Source organism: Apodemus sylvaticus, chromosome 6 (assembly GCF_947179515.1).
Source record: "Apodemus sylvaticus chromosome 6, mApoSyl1.1, whole genome shotgun sequence".
Taxonomy (NCBI): Eukaryota; Metazoa; Chordata; class Mammalia; order Rodentia; family Muridae; genus Apodemus; species Apodemus sylvaticus.
In genome coordinates, this window is record NC_067477.1 from 22613540 (window position 1) to 22632290 (window position 18751).

Below are 18751 nucleotides of genomic sequence, written 5' to 3' on the forward strand. Positions count from 1 at the left end.
TCTGAGTGTGCTAGGCTTGAACAGGGAAGGCATTGAGTTTGAAGCTACTAAGTACCCAGGTAGCTAATAGTAAAGCTTTCAAGTTGTAGAGTACAGCGGTGAAGGTGCAGAAATAGAACAGCTGGCACTCTGCCTGTGCCCTTTAACTGTGTATTTATATTAACACGAAGAAGGAAATAGTTTCTAAAGGGTTTTTATTCAAATCCAGTGATAGACCACACAAAGTCATTTCAGTACACATAGACATCGTGTATGATGATGACCCATAATAATATACTAGAGCCCCCAAGTCCCTACTGTCTAGTTATTATAGTCATGGAAAAGTTGATGGTGATGCCGGTGTAAATGAACCCAGTACATTGCCAGCTATATAATTTCTAGTACATACAATGATAAAGTGTAGACAATAATTGGCAACAGTGACAATCGACTAGTTACTGGTATATTTACTTACTATACCACACTTTTACCCTTGGAGTATACTGCTCATTAAACAAATGAAAACAAAGAAACCTAAAGGGATGGGCTGTGTCAACATCTGTGTTTAGCGTATGATTGCCTCAAGAGCCCAGGCTGGACCTAGGCATGGAGACGCATCCCTTTAACCCTAGCTACTCATGAGATAAGGGACTGATGACTTAGTAAGACCCTATCTCAAACTAAATACATTCTTAAAGGGGGCACTGCAGAGATGGCTTAGCAGCAAGGAGCACTGGCTGCTCTTCCAGAGAACCCAGGCTGGACCTCGCACCCACATGGTGGCTCACAGCACTCTAATTCCAGTTTCAGGAAATCCAAACGCCCTCATCTGGCCTCCAAAGGTACTGCATGCATGTGGTACACAAACTGTTGGATCGCGCAAATACCCATACACATAAATTAATGTTTTTTAAAGGTGGGGGTGGGGGAAGGAATGTGTAGCTTAAGTCTACACATTTGTAGATTTGAGTCTACACATTGTAGAAAACAAAAATCCTCAAGGCCTCACTTACAGCTGGAGGTCAAAAGATACAGACAGTAAATAATACCTCAGCCAAGCATGCCTCGAAGGGGATACAAATCAGTAGATTAGAAACTCAGATCGTTTGAGATCCCGATAATCTTTTATAAGACTATCATTTTTATCAATTCTATACACAGTACTGAATATTGAGTCAATACCAATGGTGCTGTTAGAAAACACATTATTTTTATATAAGCCCAAACTGAGCATATTAAAACTCTTATTCTAAAAAGCTCCATGGATGAAGTGCATTTTTCTTTAAAGAGAAGTTTTAGTTTTAATAGTGTGTGGTGGGTTAAGTGGGAGAAAGGTTCTGTGCACATGAATGCAAGTGCCCTCAGGATCCTGGAGAGGACATCCGACTCCCTGGAGCTGAGTTACAGGGGACTGTGAGCCAGCTACCCGATATGATATGTGTGCTTGGGTCCCCTGTCGAGAGCAGAGCATGCTGTTAGCTACTGAGCCATCTCTTCAGCCCTGAATAAACCTTCTAATAGCACATATGGATTCCAGCTAATTCAAATGAAAAAATTCACTGATGTGTAACTGTCTCCCAGGCCTGTGACTAATAAAGACTCAGGAACTTCTGCTCCAAAATGGGGAGGGTGGTGGCAGGGAAAGCTGGCCACAAGCTGCCCTCTGACCTCGCTCCCAATCCCAACGCAGGGGCACTCACTGCTGCCTCTCAGACACTCCAACCTATTTTCTGTGCCCACTCCTGCCCTGCTCTCCTCCAGCTATCTTTGAACAGGCCCCTACCCCACTTCCAGTTCTCAGTTAAAGGAAACAACAAGGCCTCCTCCGGCCCTCCCATTTAAGAAGTGGCACCCACCCAGGCCTGTACCATCCTATGCACAGTGAGTGGGTGATGAGCCCACAGGTTGGCCTTCCATGTGCCTGTTTAACTTATGTGATTACTGACTGACTGTGAGGGCCTCTACTTTACAAGCAACTTAAGCCAATTTGCAAAAGCCTTTTCTTAATTTACTTAGTCAGACAGCAACTCCATCTTACTGAGTAGCAAAAGCTGCCACTTCCAAAACAGTTATTATGGGATATTGGTCCAGACACGCTCAGAGGCGCTAATAGATTGCACATGTGTCATTTGATCTTCCTGAAGTGTCACCTACATCCCTGGCTGTCCTGTTTTTCTCTATCATGCTCATCTCCCAGGCGACTGTGTGAAAGGCTTGTCTGCCTTATGTAACTCCCACCACCAGAAACAGGTCAATGGCTGTTTATTATTGTATTGCCAGCACCTATCAAGTAAATCAACAGATGCACTGGATAACTGGCTAAGAACGGTGGTGGCCAGAATGAATGGATAACTAATTTTTTTAATGTAGAAGGAAGATTATTACAGTCAATGGCTCTTCAACCAGGACAGATAGCTTGGTGGCAATGGAACATATGAAAAACCTCATCTCCTTTGTTTTTGTTTTTTTGAGACAGGTCTTGCCTTATAGCCCAGGCTGGCCTTGACCTCATGGTGACCCCCTGCTTCAAGCCCTGGGACTGGAATCACACGTGTGTGCCACCACACCTGGCTTTGTGACATCCTTACTGAGCCCTCCTGGATGCTCCTGAGCACCAGCCTGCTCTGCTTGCTCCCAGCAAGAGAAGCCACAAGGCCTATGGTATCAACGATGAGCATGAGAGAACCAAACCAGGGCAAACCAGATTAAAACCTCACCGAAAGTTACAACCACCACCACCAAATCTCAAACCTCTGTGGTCAACAATCCCTCTTGAAGGTCTCACAGTAAGTAAGTAAGTAAGTGCCGCCAGGGCTTGGGATGGAGCCCAGGACCTCATGTCTTCTCTACAGGGGCTTCCCCAGTGACCTAGCCCCCTCCGGTAGCACTCTCAGTGTTGATAATGATGTCGGCGATGAGCTCCATCTCCCTGTCAGCCATACTCCTGGATGAAGAGTCATCTGAGGCGTCCTTCCTATCCTGCCCTGCATGGAGTCCAGGCGGATCTTTCACTGATACCACTCCAACTCCGCCCTCACTAACCTGGTGCAGAGCATCTCCGCACATCAGGCTCCCTGCCAGGGACTGGGAGGGGCTACACAAGATAGATATGAGCTTCTTGTGTGCCTATAGAGGAAGCCAGTAAGCACACAGATAACTGTAGAGGAGGGAAAGGCATGTGGGTGAGGTAAAAGCCCAGGAGACTGCAGAGACCAACCAGTGAGGAAACCATGCTTAAGTCAAGTGCTGGACAACTGCAAGTTCGGTCTACACTGAGGGAAGAATCTACCTGTGCAGAATCATCAGAAAAGCACTGCAGGATCAAATCATTCATGAGGCACGGCCTGCTTGGTCTCTCTCACTTAACTGTCAATTCCACAAGAGCAAGAAGCTCTCGTAGCTTTCCTCTGTTCAATCCCACGGCATTGTCCGGCCATGCTGATCTGTTGAGAGCTTGGGAGAGCCGCCTCAGGGTATAGCTTTACTTCTCATCTAGGAAAGGCGCGAGCCACCTCACAAAGAGATGATGGGAAGGGACAGGTGAGGCCGACTAGCAAAGGTCACTTCTCTCTCCTGCCCCCTTCTTCACACACTTGCCGAGCAGAAAGGACCTCCATGTTGGTAGTGATCCCCCAGGTGGAACAAGGATCTGCTGACGGGTCTGAGGTTAGCACAGTTCTTGTCATCACTGAGTTTACAGACCAAGGGGCTACCAGAAAGGGGGGCCACCATAGCGTTACTCACAGCAGCTGCTGTTTCACATGCTTACAATGAACAAATACTGTTACTGGTAGTTATGGCTGCTACTAAGACTCCAGCTCCCTTAGGGAAGTGTCATTTCTTGAGCCCCTGGTGGCAAGTGCTTGCATAACTCATCTTCCCACCAATCTGCCAGCATACTTTTGTACCTTGCCTTTGTGTTTCAGGAAATGTGCTTGGTGGGGTTCTAAGAGGCTGAGTGCAGTCTAGGCTGGCTGTGCTCACCTCTGAACTGGTGTGTATCTCATCATTTCAACTTGTTTCCTTGAAGGAGATTTGGAAGTATGCTGTACACAGCCAGTCTTCCTTCCCCGACCCCTGGTAGCTTGCTTTTACCGCTCTTCCCAATAAACAGCACAGGCTCTGCAGACTGCCCACATCCATCCACTCTCTCCTAAGCACCCACTCTCCCTTAGCAGCCTGACCGAGCTTTCAATGCACTCATTAGATGATGTCACCGCACTTCAGGGCCTCCTGTTATCTGGCTCAGCTCTGTATATCAGCACAGGAACAGCTCAACATGCCACACTTCCTCCAGCTTGAGAGCCTTTTAGAGCTATTCCCTTTGACCAGTATGCTCTTCCCTTGTTGGGCTGGTGCATTCTTAATCAGCCTCCTAAGGCCACTTTCTCTGACCCCTTCAGACATGTTCCAAAGGCATCTCGTCATCTGCTACAGGCCTGATAAGACATTTCCTTCCTTCCTTCCCCTCTTCCTTCTTTGTTTAATATACTATTGGCCTTGCTTAAACTATTATACCTCAAATGAACACTCATACTAGAACAGGTATTTTGTTTCTTGCCTTCCATGAAATACAGACAATGCCTGAAATGGAGAGAATATTCAGTATCTGATGATGATAAGGTCTTGATGGACACTTCACCCTGTCAACAAGCAGGTAGTGAAAATATAGGAAAAACAATGCATTACTTAGTGCTCTGATGAGCAACATGGACCACGTTCTATATAACTGTTAATCACAGAGCTTCACATAGATCCTGTGCATAGGGTTACTAGAGTTCCTGAAAGAAGAAATGATGTGGTCTTGTCTTAACACCTACATGTTGAGCCTGTTGGCACACACCTTCAATCCCAGCACTCAGGAGATGGAGGTAGGTGGATCTCTGTGAGTTTGAGGCCAATCTGGTATTATAGTCAGTTCCAGGCCTGCCAGAGATACACAGTGAGACCTTCAGACATTCTTTAATGACAAAGATAAGGCATCTGAGTATTTTGCCTGCATGTATGTCTGTTCACTGCGTACAACCACTTCTCTCATGTACCACCTCCTCCACATAGAAGATCAGTTCCATTCCAGGTACCCAATCTGTCACCTCATTTAACAATCACAGGAACCCCAAAAGTAGCCATCGCCTCTTCCTTCTTATAACTAAGAAACAAACATAGATTAAAAAAAACAAAAAAAACCCCCAAGTTTATATAGCTGCTAAATGACAGAAATACACCCTGGAGGTTTATTTTTAGAACTCAAAAGTCTGCTTGTCCATTATGCTCTGAGGCTGCAGAAGTCTTGAGGCTCTGGCGCTGTGTGTATTAAACCATCTCTTTGGTCAGTGTTTCTCACCTGAATCAGGTGCAAATGTTAGCCACAAACCCAGACATGGTTCATTTTATTCTTCATTCATTCTAAAAGCACTAAATCTGCTCTGTGATAGTTTAATTAGTTGTGATTGACACCAATGAGGTTACTGAATCAGAGAGAGATGCCCAGTGGTTGAGTTCTGACTAGGAGCGAGGTACTAATGTTCTCACAGCTCTACTTTCCAAAGGGCAAAGCAATTTATCTTAAAAAAAAGAGAGAGGAGAGAAACAAAATGTCAGTGGGTAGGGAGTTCCTTTTAGGGGGTGATTAAAATATTCTAAAATTAGATTGTGATGATAGATGTATAATTCTGTGAACATGTTTAAACTGTTAAATTGTAGACTTTAAGGCACAGATTTTATGATATGTGAATTATATCATAATAAAGATGTTTTTAGAAGGGCACATAAGAGATCTGATTGCTCAAGTTTTAATTATCTAAAACAGAAGCCAATAAAAGAAAAAAGTATCAATTTGAACATCTTATGTTTCTTCTGTATTTACCCTAAATGTCAGTTTGCTTAATCACTGTTATAACTATTCTTACAGTATGCAAAAAGAAGTAAATCCAAAGTTTATTCAAATCTTACAGATATCTAAAGAGACCGGAAAAAAAAAATTCAGGCAATGATCACACATTCAGTTTGACATCAGTCACAGGCCGCCTTTCAGGCTCAGTGACAGAAGCAGGCTGTAAACTGATGGCACTTCACAGAACACTTTTTAAGACTCTACTCCATTTCAGAGCAGAAGTCACAAGGCCTCCCAGGAAACATACAAAGCCCCTGTACCTTGTGACAAGGAACCAAGCCAGTTTACTGAAGTCTGGTGAGGGCCTCATGTACGTCTTAATATGTGGCATGGCATTGCTTCGGCCGGATGTCTCTGCGGACCACTTACTAGTGACAGGAGAGACATAAAACACAAATTAGAAAGTAATTCAAGACAGACAACATTCTTTATACTAGGGAGCTGCATGAAAGGCAACACCTAATCTAAAAAGACAGCAGGAGCAGTCTGTGACTGGTGGCTGGTGAGACTGTTCAGACAGCAGAACACAGAATTACGCTCAAAAGTGAGGATGTCACACAAGGAAATTTAGCCATAGCCACAAAGCATCAAACCCTGAGGACTTCTGTCTTTTCACATACAGCACACACACATGCATGCACATGTGCACTACACTGCTTTCCTGTGCTTTCTGCATGTGTGTACACAGGTCTCTGGAAGCTCACATGCCCTGGAGTCCACACTAGTGAGCAGTTCTCCCACGAGAGCAAGTGAGGGGAACTCAGCCTGCCACAGGTGACTGCTAATGAGGCCAGGGGATAACGCAGCAACGCCCTAGTTTTGGCTTTAAATATTAATTCTACATTTCCAACAGTTTAGGACTAAGGTTCCAAGATATAATGGCCTCTGTCATGAGGCAGTGATTCTGGTTTAGAAGAGGATAATCCCTCAAGCTAACAGGCAGTTTGCCAGTACAGAATCAGGGCCACCATTTTCCTCATCTGAGTGAACCTAGGAACAGGAATTGAAAGGAGCCAACATAAATGTGTGCTGTTAGGAGAGGCTGCGACAGGAACACACAGGCCAACAGGAGTCTCAGCAGAAGGCTGCAGCAGCAGACGCCTACCTTCACTCTGGCTGCTCAGCTGAAAAGCCTCTAGGGAAGTAAGACTCTGGGATGGGTCTAGAACATTCAGGATGAGCAAGTCCGCAGCTGGAAGATGGGAAGGACTAGCCTTTCTTTGTCCGCCCACCCTCGCCTACCAATGTAACAAGCACTATCGTCATCCTGGGGACAGAGGCCTGGGCTCTCCCCTCACCAAGCGTGGCCCCTACATGCCGTAGTCAGATGGCTACACTTGATGTTTCAGCAAACGGAACTAAACGCTGCTTATGTAAACCATAAACTACTCAACGGGATCTTTTATTTAGTTTTTTTTTTTTTTTTTTTTTTTTTTTTTTTTTTTTGCCTGCCAACAGAGATAAATTTTACTCTGGTATTAAAAACCTATTCCAAAACTTTTTCAAAACCTTGTTTTAAATTATTTCTATCCCTAACATATGCAGATGAAAGAATATAGCTGTATTATATAAGGCACTTCTTTTAAAGAGCAGATTGACACAACAGTCTGAGTCCCAGGGAGGCAGGAGCAGTTCTGAGGACCAGGTACTTACTGGAAGAAGGAGTGCAGCCACCTCTGTTTTTCAGCTGTCTGGATACCATAGGGAAGAGAGCCCCCAGCTTTTGAAAGAGAGAAAACAAACAAAAATAATGAAATACAAGTTGAGGTATCTTCATTAAAAAGAAAAACCCAACTACAGTTCGGAGGTAAATGAAGAACAACTGCCTCCGTCATTTCATCTTAAGGAACAGCTCACTGAGAGACTGCCTATGCTCATGTCAGGCACAGGACCGCCTCGTTCTGGGAGTGGTCCTTGTATTTGTGATCCTCCTGCCTCAGCCTCTAGAGTAACAGGGATCAAGGGCCTACACCACCAGAACTCAAATTGGGAACATTTTCTTCATGGACTTCTTTTCTCTGGACAATTTACTATGGATAAGAACAAGAGAATCTGGGCCTGTGTTACACCCCGAGGCAGGTATGAAAAACATCACTAGGTTTTTAACCCAGGCAGGACATTCAGGAGTGCAGTTAGTGACAAATTCAGTCGTGTCTACTTTGCCTTTACCCTCTGCCATTTCCAAACAGGTGGCAGAGGAGGTTAAGAACTAGAAGATAAGAAAACACTTCTGCTTTTTTTTTTTTTTTTGGTAAGAAAAATCCATCGTTGATTCATCAGCGACTTTCCAAACACACCTTGGACCTTGCCCATAGTAAACTATGTGCAGAGGGCTTTAAACAACTCCAATGTCCAATAAAGTATGTCCTGTCTGCTACTGCAAATAGCTAAAAACATATTCTATTTTAGAACCACTTATAAAATTGCTATATTGAGAATGCCACATTCTCTCTCATTAAAAGTGCACTTTGAATAGCTTTAGCCTATTAGAAGTACAGGAAGAAAAGACTACCTATGTCTCAGAGTCAAAGTGAAATAATTTGATTTTGCCATTAAAAAGCACTGAACAGCAAATATACTCTGAGCTTCATTGAGATTATTTTGGCAAGGTCACATCTAATTTCATAAGCAATAAATGGGAAAAAATTAGTCATAATTCAGTGCATTTGGCTGCCAGCCGTCAGTGATGCCAATCAGACTTGGTGTCTTCCAGAGGCAGAGTCTCTGGGGCTTTGGTTAATAACCTGATGGCATTATGGAGGGTGCCTCTGTTTAAAAGTTCAGTGCTCAGCAGTGAAAAAAGTGAAATGAAGAATAAGGTTGAGAGATTTTTACAAAATAAGTCTGAAAATTGACATATCAACTCAGCTATACAAAGGTAATAGTAATCATCAACTCGAGGCCTTAAATGTATCTGTGCTGGGAGGTAAATTTGCAGGGATTAGGTAGAACCTCAGACACAGGCAGAGGATGTCAGCCAAGCTGCCAAAGCAGCAGTGGGGGTCAGAGGAACTCATTTAGTCGGAGATCTTGTCTCGACACCCAACATGCTAGACACCTCACTAGTAAAACTTAGGCAAACTACTGCACAGGGTTACTATGGGGGTGACTGTGTGTCCAGACTGCTCTTCTCTGGAACACTGAGCTCAACAACACTGGTTTCATTAGCTTCATCTGAATAATAGGAAACCATTCTACATTTCGTTCTGGGAATACACAGAGAAACCGCCACTGAGTCCCCAGCAGTTACCAGGGTATCCTTCTAAGCTGGTCCGCACATTTTCCACAGAGGGATAGATCTAAAAATAAGCAAGACAAGACAAAAACAAAAAAACTTGGCATGAATCATGTTGAAAGAAAGGAATGTTGACAAGTTTTTAAGAAAATGGAAATTTTAATGAAAGACATTAAATCAAAAAACTTAGAAATCATTATCTTAAAAGAAAATCCCCATCTTACTGAAAAAAAAATAACCACACTGGAAACTAAGCTCCTGGAAGAATAGAAATAACCGATGAGAAATTACACTTTAAATGTTTTTCCCTCTGATATGCCAAATTAATATCAAATTAAATGTAAAAATCAATCATTAATTTATAGGTCTCTACATAATTAATAGAGCTCAAAGTTCTGCTGCAGTGGTGTGCCTGCCATTTCTTCCCTAGCTTGACAGCTTGAAAGAATGGCAAAGCACAGCAAGTCTGTGGCTGTTCATGGCTCCTGGACAAACCTGGCCCTCACCCCCACCCCAACGCCCACTATCCCTAGTCTAGGGAAGACTGTTTCTTAAAGCAGGAGGGCTCACCAGGTGAAGAGGAACTGCACTTTTGCCCAGAGTCTGGGCATCCTTTCTCAGGGCCAGCAAGCTCTCTTTAAACTCCGAGCACAACCACTTCGATTCATCAGGCCCCAGGGAGCCAATGCTTGAAAACTGACCCACGATGGGCCAGCACTCGCCCTTGGGTAGGGGTGGGGCATGCGTCTGCAGAAGCTGCTCCAGGAGAAAAGCAGGCACAATGGTCAGTGTTAACGCTAATGACTGATGTGGCCCAGTGCCTACAACACTGATGCCTAACTCACAAGGAAACCCCGAGTCTGCAGAAACATTGTTTTCCTTCTTTGAAAACTATTTTTTAAATAATGAAAGTATGGACGTTTTTAACCCACTATGTGGACAGAAAAAGTCTCTTTCCAAAAGTCTTTGATTTGCATTAAAAACAAAAGCAGAATAAATCATATACAAAAGTAAACCAACATGATGAAGCTACTGTGGGTTCTGGCTTGTTCCTTCTGAAGAAAGCTTACAGCTCTCGGCTTGGCACTGCACTCCAGGGCTGGGTGTAGCCTCACAGTGGGGACAGCTGCACTAGCTTAGCATGCGCTAGGGCCCAAGGAAGCAGGTGGGAGCACAGTCAAAATCTTCGGCCTCCAGCATGCCTAATATAGAAGGGATGGTTTCATACGGATATGAAGCCCTAAAGCCCCGCAGAAGGTTGACCTGCATTTCCTGACTTGACACTAAATACTTTTAGTATTTAGGCAAACTGAGGAATAACAGAGGAAGTATTTGGAAAGTAACACATACACATACACACACACACACACACACACACACACACACACACACACGCAAACACACACACTCATGCACATACAAATTCCTCAGTTTACCCAAGCTGTATCATGCTGTAGGAAACAGAACTGAACTGACTACTGTGGGCTCAGCTCCTAAGACACCTCGACATCTGACAAAAGCCGTTACGTGGCTTGAAAACTGCAGACGCTGCTGGAGTTTTCGTGGTTGCACAAATGCATCCTATCACCTAGGCTGGACACCAGTAGTCCACTAAATCCCCCTGCTCACAGAACACTCTATTTTACATCCACTACTAGATGCAATTCTGCCCATTTTACGGACGACAAGAGGCAGGCTGAAGAACAAGTCAAGGGCACAAGGCTTGTTTATCACAGGCTGAGATGTGAATCTGGGGATGGGATCCATCGTAAGTTAAAAGTGAGAAAGAATATACAGTAAGTTATTTTAAATGTTAAAATAGTAAATGTTTTATTACCTTTCTAAGCCTAAAATGTCCCCAATTATCCTTGTGACTTCCTTGAAAGCGTCCAGGGGTTGAACCAATAAGGTAAACACTAAATAAAAAAAGATACAGTAAATGACATCAAGTTGTGCTCTGACATGCCAAACCCACAATACACATAAAAACTAAGACAACAGAAGAGGTCAAGGAACCAGTTTACTTTAGTGTCAGGCCTCCTTCACGGTAACCACTACTCTGAAGTTCATATTCAGCAAGGCCAGGTAAAAGCAGGACACCTGCATTAAGGTTCCAGACAACCCAGCATCTCACCATCAGCCCAGTGAGAAGCTTAAGGCCCACTACCTCCTGAATGCCTGTGAACCATGAGACACAGTGTGAACAGATCTGCTCTCACCCCCTCACCCTCTCACTCAGCACAATCAAATCCCACCCCACCCTTCCCCAAGGCCTCTGCCTTCCAGGCTTGAGCGGTTCCCAAGCCAGAAGTCCCTTTTCGGGCCCCATACTGGAAGGGGACACGAACTTGGTTTCAGAGAGATCATGCTCTTGGATGATGTCTATCCACTCCTGCAGAGGGGGAGCATTATACGCCATCAAATAACTGGTGAGGTCAGCTTTAAAATGGGTGCTTGACTCTCCAGATGTGTGGTTTCCATGGTCAATTCGTGGGTACAAAGGGCTCAACCACATTCTGGAATGGAAAACAAAGTTAACACTCTCACTGTAACAACACCTCTGTACGGATTATGCATTCACCCAAAGCAAGAAGTGGAGGCTTGCCACTGTCTTTAAATGGCGACAGAGTGACTTCTGGCAGGAGGAGAAAGATCTCATCATACTGATCCAACAACCCCCATCACAGAATTATTTCTGAATGCTATCTCTATGTAAAACCATGTCCTTATCAGTGAGCTCTTTAGCTGAATTAAGAATCAAAAGCTATCTATACCAAGAAAAATATATATGCAAGTTTATTTTAAATACGAAAACTCCTTTTTTATAGTGAACATTCTGTAGTGGTTTGAGATATTTTCATACCCTATACTTTCTGGTGCCTAGAATATGTAACACATTTAACATTAGCCTCAAAAGGCTAAGCTGTAACCTAACATATTCCATAAAACATTACATATTCCATCTCATCAATTCCTTTCCCCAAAGAAACAATGCGCTTGCCCTAACTTTGACAACATGCCCACAAATGGGAATAACCATATCTAAACCTAAACGATGCAGTACAGTATGACACAGGTGATCACAAAACCACTGTGACTTCCAGACTCTAGGACTAGAGGTTCTAGGGCAAGACCATACTAAGAGTTCAGCCTCGAAGGGCTGTCGCCAGGAGCTGTAAGAGGCAATGAATGGTGAGTCAGACCCCAGACTTTATTTGCTGTCTCTCTTTCCCTTCCATAGCTAATTCCCCTGTAGTTCTTCCCACCAAAATCAAACGGAAATGGCCCAATTCTTTTACACAGCTGCTCTCCAAGGAAGCTGATAGGCTCCAGGCTACTAGGATGCTAGGCAGGCTGAGTGAGAATTCTTAGCTGTATGTCTGAAGTCTATGCCTTCCCAACAGAGGGAGATTTCATTCACCCCTGCTTATCTCAGGGGGAACTTAGTATAGGAGGGGCAGGTCTGACTAAGGCGCGAGACCACACCTGCATCTAGCTGGCATTGCCATTGTAGTCAGACTTCTCTGGAACTTTCTTTGCCAGAAAAGTGACCAGCTAGGCTAGATGTGTGAGGTATCCTCCCATTGATCCCTCAGACCCAAAGAGCAGAAGGATCAATGACAGGCATGTTCTGGATATGGACCATGACAGGAAATGGCTTCCTAAACTAGGGTACTAAGATAGGAGGCTTTTTTTTTTTTTTAATACTTTGTGAAATAATGAGAACACTATATTTGGGTAAATAATTTGGAATGTGCATTTATTTGTTTTATGTGTGCGTGCACCTGCATATAGGTATGTGTACCGCATGCATACAGATGCCCAGAGGCCAGAAGAGGACATCGGGTCCCTTGGAACTGGAGTTACAGACAGTTCTGAACCGCCTGATATGGCTGCTAGGAATCAATCTGGATCTTCTGCAAGAGCAGCAGGTGCTCTTAACTGCTGATCCAACTCCTGAATCCAGCAGATGATTTGATACCCATACCCTTAGCATGTGTTCAAGCCACGGCTGAGATGGACAGCTGGAGCGTCTACCAGCAGGGGCAAGCACAGCTAAGGCAAACCATCAATAAAGGATGGCTGTACACGAGAGTGTCTCTAAAGGCTTTTTTTAAAAGATTTTTTTCCTTATTTATTGTCTGTGAATGTTTGGTGTTTGCATGTGTGTATGTGCACCCTGTGCGTGAGGTACCTACAAAGGTCAGGGAGGGTGTTGGATCCCCTGGAACTGGACAGAGAATCCTGGTGGTTGTGAGACGTCACGTGGGAGCTGGGAACCAGACCTAGGTCTTCTGCATAGAGTGAGTAGCAGGAGCTCTGAGCTACTCAGCCGTCTCTCCAGTGCCATTTGGGGTTTCAGGATTTCCCTGTTGTTTTAATCACAGTGTGAACTTACAAAGTTATCAGACTCAGGAGCAGACAAAGCGAAGGGCAGCAGAGCTCTGTACTGAGGTGGCTGGCAGAGGCGCGATGGAGGGGAATCTCATACCTTACTTTGAGTTTGAACTATACGATCTAGGTAATATACCTTTAGAGTTTTGCTTTTAAAGAAAAGAAAAGTACCAGCAACACACCTACGCTCCTTATCCTCTCTCATGGTAATCACTTGAGGAGCCTCAGGAAGCACTACTGCCTAAGGTCAAGTTCACAACTCCAGAGTGAGCTAGAGGCACCGGCGAGGTCCTGAGAGCTACTAAAGACCAGGCTCACCTTTATAAATCTGCCTGGTTTCATAATGCCTGGTTCCCTACGAACACACTTATCTAAATCCCACATCCTTTTCTAACAGGGCTGAGTAGTCCCCAGGCCCAGCCAGCAGCTCAGAGATGCTTGGCTTAAGATATCCCTGGGCAGTGGGGAAGAATGGACAAAGGACTCAGCAGATCAAGAAAGTACTGGGAGCCTGCACTTGGAAGGCAAAGCAAAAAGATCAAGAGTTCAAGGCCAGCTTGGGCTACGTAGCCACATAGTAATTTCCTAGCCAGCATGTGTTACATAAAAGAGTCTATCTAAAATTAAAAACTCAGGAGATAGTAGGTGTTGGCGAGGATGTGGAGAAAAAGGAACACTCCTCCACTGCTGGTGGGATTGCAAGTTGGTACAACCACTCTAGAAATCAGTCTGGCTGTTCCTCAGAAAACTGGGCATAACACTTCTGGAGGACCCTGCTATACCACTCCTGGGCATATACCCAGAGGATTCCCCAGCATGCAATAAGAACACATGCTCCACTATGTTCATAGCAGCCTTATTTATAATAGCCAGAAGCTGGAAAGAACCCAGATGCCCCTCAATGTAGGAATGGATACAGAAAATGTGGTATATTTACACAATGGAATACTACTCAGCAATTAAAAACAATGAATCCATGAAATTCTTAGGCAAATGGTTGGAACTGGAAAATATTATCCTAAGTGAAATAACCCAATCACAAAAGAACACACATGGAATGTAGTCACTGATAAGTGGATATTAGCTCAGAAACTCTGAATACCCAAGACACAATTCACATATCAAATGACTCCCAAGGAGAAGGAAGGAGAGGTCCCTGATCCTGAAAAGGCTTGTTCCAGCATTGTAGGGGATTACCAGGACAGAGAAGTAGGAGGGGGTTGATAGGAGAATGGGCGGAGGGAAGAGGGCTTAGGGGACTTATGGGGAGGGGAGGACCGAGAAAGGGAAAATCATTTGGAATGTAAACAAAGAACATAGAAAATAAAAAATTATAATTAAAAAAAATGAAAAAGAGGTGTGTATGGGGGGATTAGGGAGTGGAGAGCGGGTGGGGGGGCAGTTGAAGGGATGTGATGGCTGCCAAGAACAAGTCTTGTGGACAAGGCTTTTTAGAGACAGCAGAGACCCTTTGATCCTGTAGGAGTCAGGCTAACACTACCCTGAGAAGCATTGTTTAAGAGGAACATGGGAAACTTTGAGCCCACACTGAGGCCAACGCAGGCCCAGAGGCTGAACTGGAAGGCCCCTTACTTCAGCTCAACCCATGGGGTTGCTGAGGCGCAGGAGCTTGTCAGAGTAAGCTTTGTAAGGTAGCGCTGGCCCAGGCTGGGCAACACTGGAGACGAGCAGGGAGAACAGCAGCAGAGCATGCTGGCAATCGGAAACGAAGCCATACAGATGCCTGCATGTTCTATGAGAGATGGCCATTAGCCAGCGCTCTCCCAGGAAGGCAGGGATGTATAGAAATGGCTTCAATGAAAGAAAAAGAAGTAAAACTATTAACCAAGGGGGAGCGAGGTAGTTGAACTTGAGTTGGACACGTCCCTAAAAATTCCTCTTAAAAACAAACCCTTCGGCTGGTGGAATGGCTCAGTGGGGCTGGAGAGGTGAAGTAATGTTTAAAGAACTTGACCAAGCGTGAGAACCTCCCTCTGGTCTTCAGAATCCATGTTAACACCAGGCAGGGTGACTCACACCCATAATCTTAGTGCTCCTATGGCAAGACTGGAGGTGGAGGCAGGACAATCTCCAGGAACTTGTGCGCCAGCTAGCCTGGTGTACACAGCAGCAGTGGACAAGACACCTGGTCTCAAACAAGGGTGAGGCTGAGGACTAATAGTCATCTGATCTCCATATGTGCATGGTGGCATACATGTGCCCACACATACACACAAACATGCATACCATGATTAAACAAAGAGACCAAAACCTATTTCTCTACCCTGCCCTGCCATCCCATCCCAGTAGATGGTCCTACTCCCACGAACATACAGGTGACACTATGTGAACGCAGGGGCTTTAAAACTAAACTGAGCACATGAAGTTGAGAGGGGCAGATGGGAGGTAGTGGGGGGGACAGATGTGATAAAAAACAAACAACCCCCAAAATAAAAACATTATATGCATGTGTGAAATAAACAATAAAAGATGTTAATAAATACATCTTACAAAACACTTGCATATAAATATTCCTGTATACCAGTGCTAGTTATGGATGATTCTGCTCCAGGCTGATAACACTGGCTACTTCAAGAGCGTGGGATGGAGGCCAGGGAGTGGTAGCGGATTGTGGGGGTGGAGGTGTGGTAGGTAGGGCACTTTCTGTGCACTGCTAAAGAACCATGACTCTTCTGCTATGCCTCTTTTCTACATGCATGTGTGTTACTTGTACACGTAGAAAAACAAAGAGAGGAAAGCGAGTAACATTTGACGGGGGACTTTCTCAGCATAAAGGACCGCCACGTGGCACATGCCCTACGAACCCTTGGGTCTTCTGGTGCCAGTCCTCCCGGATGAGGTTGGAGGTGTGGATGACGACTCGGAGGCCTTCCTCATAGAGCAAGAGCATCATTTTCCTTCAAAGAGAGGGAGGTGAAAAAATTATGAACAGAATTTTCCAAATAAACAGATTTTCTAGTGAGAATGCAAGGAACAGTTGGAGGAATGCTTGGTCTCTTACGTTAGTCAAACTTCTAATGATTATAAACTCCCCTTCTACACCCTGCCTTCCGAAAATCTGAAGAGACACATAAAAAGCTATCTTTTAAAAAGGCTCAGAGTATCTGGGTGTGAACTCACGTCCCTTCACCGGTCCCTTGGCATCCATGCCTCACTTTGCAGGAAGGACCACAGGACATCTGTGTCCTGTGCTTTGCAGGTGAGGTAGGAATAGAATCTCCTGCTGTGTGACCGGCTAGCAGGTCTCAAACAACTGAAATACAGCCAGCATATTCTTAAAGCCTTGGCTTCAGCCCGTGGCTGTGCGCTCACACACTGAAGGCGTAAAATGTATTTCTTCCAGTCGGTTAGTTTGAAGATTGCACGATGCCCTGTCCTGGCCAGACATACATTTCACATGCCACCCTTGTCACAGCTGTGTATCTGGGCTTGAAGTAAGTCCTCTCAGGTGAATCTGGGCTGAGCCTTTGTTTCCCACTGGGACTTTCTGAGTCCCTAAGTATAAGTAGTAAGGGACTTGGTCTCTCTCCAGAACCAGAGTGTTGCTTCTCAAGTCTGAGACTCTTGTCTTCTGCTACTTACTACTCATCGGTGTAACTCTGGTGACATGTGTGACAACAGTGAGCCACCCCAATGAGTTCAAGCGTGGCAGGAGGAGGAATACAACAGAAGGGAGAAGGCCAAGCCTGGTGGCTCATGCCTGTAATACCAGCGACTTAAGAGGCCAGGAATGGCGGTGCATGCCTCTAATAGTAGCAAGCTGGGAGACCGAGGCCGATTATGCCTATGAGTTCAGGCCTAGGGTGTAGCTTTCAGGCTGCTGTTTGACTGTGGCCTGGTGTGACTTAGGTCCTGCCTCTTAAAAGAAAAGGAAAAAAAAAGATAAGGAAAAGATAGAATCAGAAAAAGGAATGAGATATTTAGTTCCTGCCCAAAGGAGAAGAAGGAAATTCAAGCCAGCAGACAATAAATTAATGCAAGGCTCGAGAGATGACAGCTGTTGAGCCCTCTTCTTGTGGTTATGAAACTACAGTGCCTGAAATCTGGGTAAACTGACACACACATTAGCAGCTGATTATAATTAAGGATAAGTCAGGCTAGGGATTTATGATAAAACTTTACAAATATTTCCATTAATCCAGGCAATAATTACGAGGAAACCATGTATCACTGTCACCAAATCCTATCAAACAGAATTATGAATTAATTTAAGGAGAGACATACTAATTTTTTCAAAGACAGCACTATGTGTGTTACAAAGGTCCCAGTTAAAAATATAGGAAGACAAGGAATGGAGTCACCCCTAAAAGAGGTAGACTACAGCACTGCTCGTAAGTAGTAGGGGTGGCAACGGGGTATGTTCCAAATGTAAAGGCAGGCTGTGAAGAAACAAGGAATGCCCATCAGGCACCTCCGGGCCAGGCACTGTTTTTGGATGCTCCAACGTGTATCAGGCAATCCCAAGAAGCATTCTCATTACACAAGTGCAGAACCTGTGGCTGGAGGAAAAGGACTATCTAGGTCACCAAATGAGCAGGAACTCACACACGCCCACAAGCCAGGGCACTGTGTATACTTCTGACATGGCTGGAGGTGGATGGTCAACATTTTACGATACTAGAAAGTGAGTGGGAAATGCGATCTTGGTGAGACAGAGGACCAGCTGGAGACGTAGGTGGGAAGCATGCCCCTGCAGGCTATGGCTGGCTCCTACTTGGATGAGGACACTGTCTATTCAGCTGCACTTTCCCATTCTAAAGCACCATGTTACACAGAGACACTAGATAGACCACATCTAGTGCTTGCTGATTAGGAGCTCCACAGACGGGGTAAATTCTTGACTACTTCTATGTGCCCTGCACATGGTACCCAGCCAGTGCCTGGTCAGGACACTGCTAGGGTGTGTGTCATCGCAGAAGCTGCCTTACAGTGACCACTGTTGTTCCAGGCTGGGGAGACAGCTGTCACTGCATCGCCATGAGCTGAGGCTTTCTCCTTCTCCATCCGCATGCTTTGTGCTCTCACCCAAAGGTGAAAGGCTACAAGGACAAACAGGACTGACCGCCTTGAGGCTCAGTAAGATTACAGGGATTGCTTGAATAATTTTTGGTGAGGGGATCTCATCTAGACTGTCTTTGAACTCCTACTTCTCCTAGCTCAGCCTAATTTTAACAACCAAAATTTGCAGACATGATCTCAATCTTTTACAAGATACTGACATTTCAGCA

The 18751-nt window shown here is 44.8% G+C and overlaps 1 protein-coding gene across 2 annotated transcripts in view; it reads right to left on the minus strand.

The window, feature by feature from the left end:
* Tdp1 (tyrosyl-DNA phosphodiesterase 1) overlaps positions 1-18751 on the minus strand; it is a 74394-nt gene that overhangs the window by 32688 nt on the left and 22955 nt on the right. For both annotated transcript variants that reach the window (XM_052185257.1, XM_052185258.1), the window contains exons 7-13: positions 16328-16420; positions 11456-11623; positions 10945-11023; positions 9678-9863; positions 9123-9171; positions 7526-7592; positions 6133-6240 (exon numbers count right to left, since the gene is read on the minus strand). In XM_052185257.1, coding sequence (XP_052041217.1) covers positions 6133-6240; positions 7526-7592; positions 9123-9171; positions 9678-9863; positions 10945-11023; positions 11456-11623; positions 16328-16420 — 750 coding nt within the window. The remainder of the gene's footprint in view (positions 1-6132; positions 6241-7525; positions 7593-9122; positions 9172-9677; positions 9864-10944; positions 11024-11455; positions 11624-16327; positions 16421-18751) is intronic.